The sequence below is a fragment of the Colobus angolensis genome, unplaced genomic scaffold (assembly GCF_000951035.1).
Source record: "Colobus angolensis palliatus isolate OR3802 unplaced genomic scaffold, Cang.pa_1.0 Scaffold82, whole genome shotgun sequence".
Lineage (NCBI taxonomy): Eukaryota > Metazoa > Chordata > Mammalia > Primates > Cercopithecidae > Colobus > Colobus angolensis.
Genome location: NW_012122043.1, coordinates 889,945 through 894,817, shown reverse-complemented (window position 1 = coordinate 894,817; position 4,873 = coordinate 889,945). Strand labels below are relative to the sequence as shown.

Genomic DNA, 4,873 nt, shown 5'->3' with positions numbered 1-4,873 from the left:
CTGCAGCCTGGGTGATAGAGAGAGACTCCATCTCAAAAACAAAACAAAACAAAACACCTGGGTGTGGCGGTTCACGCCTGTAATCTCAGCTGCTCTGGAGGCTGGGGCAGGAGGATCATTTCAACTCAGTAGGCGGAGGTTGCAGTGAGCTGAGATCGCATCACTGTCCAGCCTGGGCAACAGAATGAGACTCTGTTTCCAAAAAAAAAAAAAAAAAGTGAAAGCAATACCTTGACAGATGCTTGCTGCTCAAACAAATCAAGGGAAATGATTTATTTGTTTATTTATAGAGATGAAGTCTTGCTCTGCCGCCCAGGCTGGAGTATGGTGGTGCGATCTCAGCTCACTGCAAGCTCTGCCTCCTGGGTTCAAGCGATTCTCCTGCCTCATCCTCCCGAGTAGCTGGGATTACAGGCGCCCACCACCACCCCCGGCTCATATTTGTATATTTAGTAGAGATGAGGTTTCACCATGTTGGCAAAGCTGGTCTCGAACTCCGGACTTCAGGTGATCTGCCCACCTCGGCCTCCCAATGTGCTGGGATTACAGGTGTGAGCCACCATGCCTGGCTAATTTTTTTTTGTATATTTAGTAGAGATGAGGTTTCACCATGTTGGCAAAGCTGGTCTCGAACTCCGGACTTCAGGTGATCTGCCCACCTCGGCCTCCCAGTGTGCTGGGATTACAGGCCTGAGCCACTGCGCCTGTCGTATTTTCTTTTTCCTCTTTTTTTTTTTTTTTGAGACGACGTCTCGCTCTGTCGCCCAGGCTGGAGTGCAGTGGCGTGATCTCGGCTCACTGCAACCTCCGCCTCCCGGGTTCAAGCGATTCTCCTGCCTCAGCCTCCCGAGTAGCTGGGATTACAGGTGTCTGCCACCACACCCAGTTACTCTTGTATTTTTAGTAGAGATGGAGGTTTCACCATGTTGGCCAGGCTAGTTTCGAACTCCTGACCGCAAGTGATCCAGCTGCCTCAGCCTTCTGAAGCACTGGGATGGCCAGGTGCGGGGGCTCATGACTGTAATCCCAGAACTTTGAGAGGCTGAGGCCGGCAGATTGAGACCATCCTGGCTAACATGGTGAAACCCCGTCTCCACTGAAATTACAAAACATTAGCTGTGCCTTGTGGCACGGGCCTATAATCCAGCTACTCAGGAGGCTGAGGCAGGAGAATCACTTGAACCCAGGAGGCGGAGGTTGCAGTGAGCTGAGATCACTGCACTCCAGCCTGGGCAACAGAGCAAGACTCCATCTCATAAATAAATAAGTAAAGTGCTGGGATTACAGGCGTGAGCCACCATGCCCAGCTGAAAGAGTTACGTCTTTGTTTAGTTTTGAAAATGTCTCCATCTTACTCCTTCCAGCGAAGCTTCTCTGCTTGTCCATTGTCATCTGGAACTCCCACTGGGCTGTGGCCCGCTTCCCCCCGGTGGCGAGTGTGCTGTGTTGCCTGCAGGGTGGTCTCATTGTCACTGTCTCCCCATCCCCAGTCTCTCTTCTGCCGTGTCTAGCCACTTAAAAGTTCATCCCATTCATTTGAGGGATTTTTATTTTTAACTTTCAATATTTGGTTCTCTCTTTTTTTTTTTTTTTTTCCTACAAAGTTGGCCCTGGTAATGGTTTTCATGGAGTGCAACATGTAACTTTATATTAGAAAATGGGGCTGGGCACCGTGGCTCACGCCTGTAATCCCAGCACTTTGGGAGGCCAAGACAGGCAGGTCATGAGATCAGGAGATTGAAACTATCCTGGCTAACACGGTGAAACCCCGTCTCTACTAAAATACAAAAAAAATTAGCTGGGTGTGGTGGGGGCACCTGTAGTCCCAGCTACTCGGGAGGCTGAGGCAGGAGAATGGCGTGAACCCGGGAGGCGGAGCTTGCAGTGAGCTGAGATCCGGCCACTGTACTCCAGCCTGGGCCACAGAGCGAGACTCCGTCTCAAAAAAAAAAAGAAAAGAAAAGAAAATGGAATGTCACATGTTGACCATGTGACAGAGACACAGGAAGATGTCAGAGTCTGAAACAGCAAGTGAAGCTGAGTGTGGCTTATGCTAGGGAGGGAGGGCACTGCCGGACAGGGACAGTCTGAGCAGGTGCACTGCTGATCTCACAGAGGCCAGCAGGCGGCGTGTTTTCACCGTGTAAGTAGACTGACGTCATCCGTAGAAGCACAGACTTACTGGACTGTCACATCTACTAGAAAATGAAGCGTTTCCCCTGGGAGGGGGTCCAGTTTAGCCCAATGTCCAGCACATTTGCCTCTGGAACCCACAGGTCACAGGTATCGTCAGAATATCCCGTTTGGGGATAACCCCCATTCCAGGCACCCTCGATGAAGAGCCAGGACTGGAACATGGTATCTGAGAGGGAAACGGTGGAAAAAGGGGAGACAGGCTAATTCCCGAGGCCCCTGCCCAGCCAGCGCTCTGCCCTGGCTCCACCTACTGAGTCCTGTGTCTGCTGCAGGTATCGGGCTTTCCGGGGTGACGATGGACATTATTCCCAGACCTACTGGAATCTTCTTGCCATCCGCCTGGCCTTCGTCATTGTGTTTGAGGTAGCCGGGGCACCTGCTGGTTCTCCCATCCATGGCATGACGCCCCCACCCTGTGCTTTGCCTAATTCAAGCACATGGTGAGGGGTCGGTGCGATCACTTCCTGCTGTGTCATCTTGTCATCTTGGTCAAATCAGAGCTCTTCTCTGCACCTGCGTTTTCCCTGCCTGGCCTCATCCCCGGGTTGTGGTGTGGACATGCGTGCCTGGACATTGTGGGTGTCTCCACAGGAGCTCCAGGGCCACGAAGCTGGGGTGGCCTCTGCTCCTTCTGGGGTTCCTTTTCTTGCACAGCTGCTTTCTAGCTCCGCCCACAGCTGGGAGCAGGTGCTGGAGCCCTGGGCTGCCTGGGCCTGTGAAGGCCACTCTGGGCGTTTGGGTGGGGTGAGTACCTTCCTCTGCTCCCAGCATGTGGTTTTCTCCATCGGCCGGCTCCTGGACCTCCTGGTGCCGGACATCCCAGAGTCTGTGGAGATCAAAGTGAAGCGGGAGTACTACCTGGCTAAGCAGGCGCTGGCCGAGAATGAGGTGAACTGCACAGCCGAGTCTCAGCCCTCCCCCAAGCCCCCTCCCTGTCCTTGTCAGTGGCTACTGCACCTCCAGACACAGTCACATCCCTCTTCCTCTTGCTGCCCTTTCTTGGCGACAGGCTCTTTTTGGAACAAACGGAGGAAAGGATGAGCAGCCCCAGGGCTCAGAGGCAAGTCTGGGAGCAGCCAGGCCCCTGCCCCGTGCACCCCTGCCCCGTGAACCCCTGCCCTGTGCACTCCTGCCCCATGCACTCCCTGAGGTCACAGGGCCCTGCCCAGCTGCCCACTGTGCCTCATGGCCATGGCCTGCTCCTGGCCCTAGTCTGACTTGTCCCTGCCCCCAACACTTTCCCCAGCTCAGCCCCCACTGGACACCCTTCAGGGTTCCCAAAGCCAGCCAGCTGCGGCAGTGACGCCTGGAAGGACATCTGGTGGCCCTTAGGGGAGCGGCCCCTGCTGAGCCCTGTGAGCCGTGTCGTTTTCCTCTTCCCTCAGGCAATGGCTGTGTGAACCGCTGGCTGCCGTCGTGCCGTCATCTCTGGGCACATTGCCTGCTTCCCCCCAGCGCCGGCTTCTCTCCTCAGAGCACCTGTCGCCCCATCCCCAGCAGGGAGGGACTGTCAGCTCACAAGGACCTCTTTGTTTCCCGTTCCCAGACATAAGCCCAAGGGGCCCCTGCACCCAAGGCCCCCTGTCCCTCGGTAGCCTCCCCAGACCCCTGGACACGACAGTTCTCATCAGGCCGGTGGGCTTTGTGGTCCTCACCGCCCCTGGCCGCATCACCCTCTCCTCTTACACCTGCTGACCTTCGAATGTTGCAGAGCACAGGGCCTATCTCTCTCAGGGCGTCTGGACCCACCTGCCTCTTCCTGCGCTGTCCGTGCAAGGACATCACCCACATGCCCCAGCTCTCAGACCCTGCACCTCTGTGTCCCAGGCCACAGCAAGGGTCCGTTCACCCCCTCCCTCCATTCCCAATTGTCTGGGTCCTCTGGATGCTTCTGTTTCTTGAATCAGGTTCCCCTTTCCCCCTAGCCACCATAGGCAGCCTGACAGTGTCTCTTTGTCTTCTGCGGCAATTAAACGTGTCCTTTTGATCCTTGCCTGACTTCCCTGCCTCTCCCAGCTCCTGGCCCCTGGCCCAGGGCCCTTCTTGCTCTTTTTCTCTCTGTTCCTCGGGGCGTAGTACACAGCAAGCACCCAAATGGGGGAAGTTTTGGAATGAGAGGAGGAAGCATGGATACCTGTAACATCTGCTGGCTCTTCCCCCAGAAGGTTTTGTGTTTATACGTACTTGTTTTCCACCCTGGATCGCAGCGTGATGTGCAGTTTTGCCCTGTGCTGAGGAGGCACGTGAATCTTCCCCTGGCTGTTGCCGCCCCACAGCATTCCCAGTGTAACCGTCCACTTGCTGACAAATGAGTCTGTGCTCATCTGTATTGACTTCCTTGGAGTTCTACAAGTGGCACTTAAGTGTCAAAAAGAGTATGTGGTTTTTGGCTGGGCGCGGTGGCTTACAACTGTAATCCCAGCGCTTTGGGAGGCCGAGGCAGGAGGATTATGAGGTCAGGAGTTTGAGACTAGCCTGTCCAACATGGTGAAACCCTGTCTTTACTAAAAATACAAGTTATTCTGGGTGTGGTGGCGGGCATCTGTAATCCCAGCTACTTGGGAGGCTGAGGCAAGAGAATAGCTTGAACCCGGGAGGCAGAGGTTGTGGTGAGCTGAGATCACGCCACTGCACTCCAGCCTGGGTGACAGAGTGAGACTCTGTCTCGAGGGAAAAA

At 55.0% G+C, this 4,873-nt stretch overlaps 1 protein-coding gene across 1 annotated transcript in view; it reads left to right on the top strand.

Annotated features, from left to right (window-relative positions):
• ANO7 (anoctamin 7) overlaps window positions 1–3,643 on the top strand; it is a 44,472-nt gene extending 40,829 nt beyond the window's left edge. Inside the window, exons 21-24 of the mRNA XM_011929639.1 lie at window positions 2,452–2,559; window positions 2,965–3,084; window positions 3,206–3,256; window positions 3,443–3,643. Coding sequence (XP_011785029.1) covers window positions 2,452–2,559; window positions 2,965–3,084; window positions 3,206–3,256; window positions 3,443–3,499 — 336 coding nt within the window. The 3' untranslated portion in view covers window positions 3,500–3,643. The remainder of the gene's footprint in view (window positions 1–2,451; window positions 2,560–2,964; window positions 3,085–3,205; window positions 3,257–3,442) is intronic.
• Window positions 3,644–4,873: the final 1,230 nt, after the last annotated feature.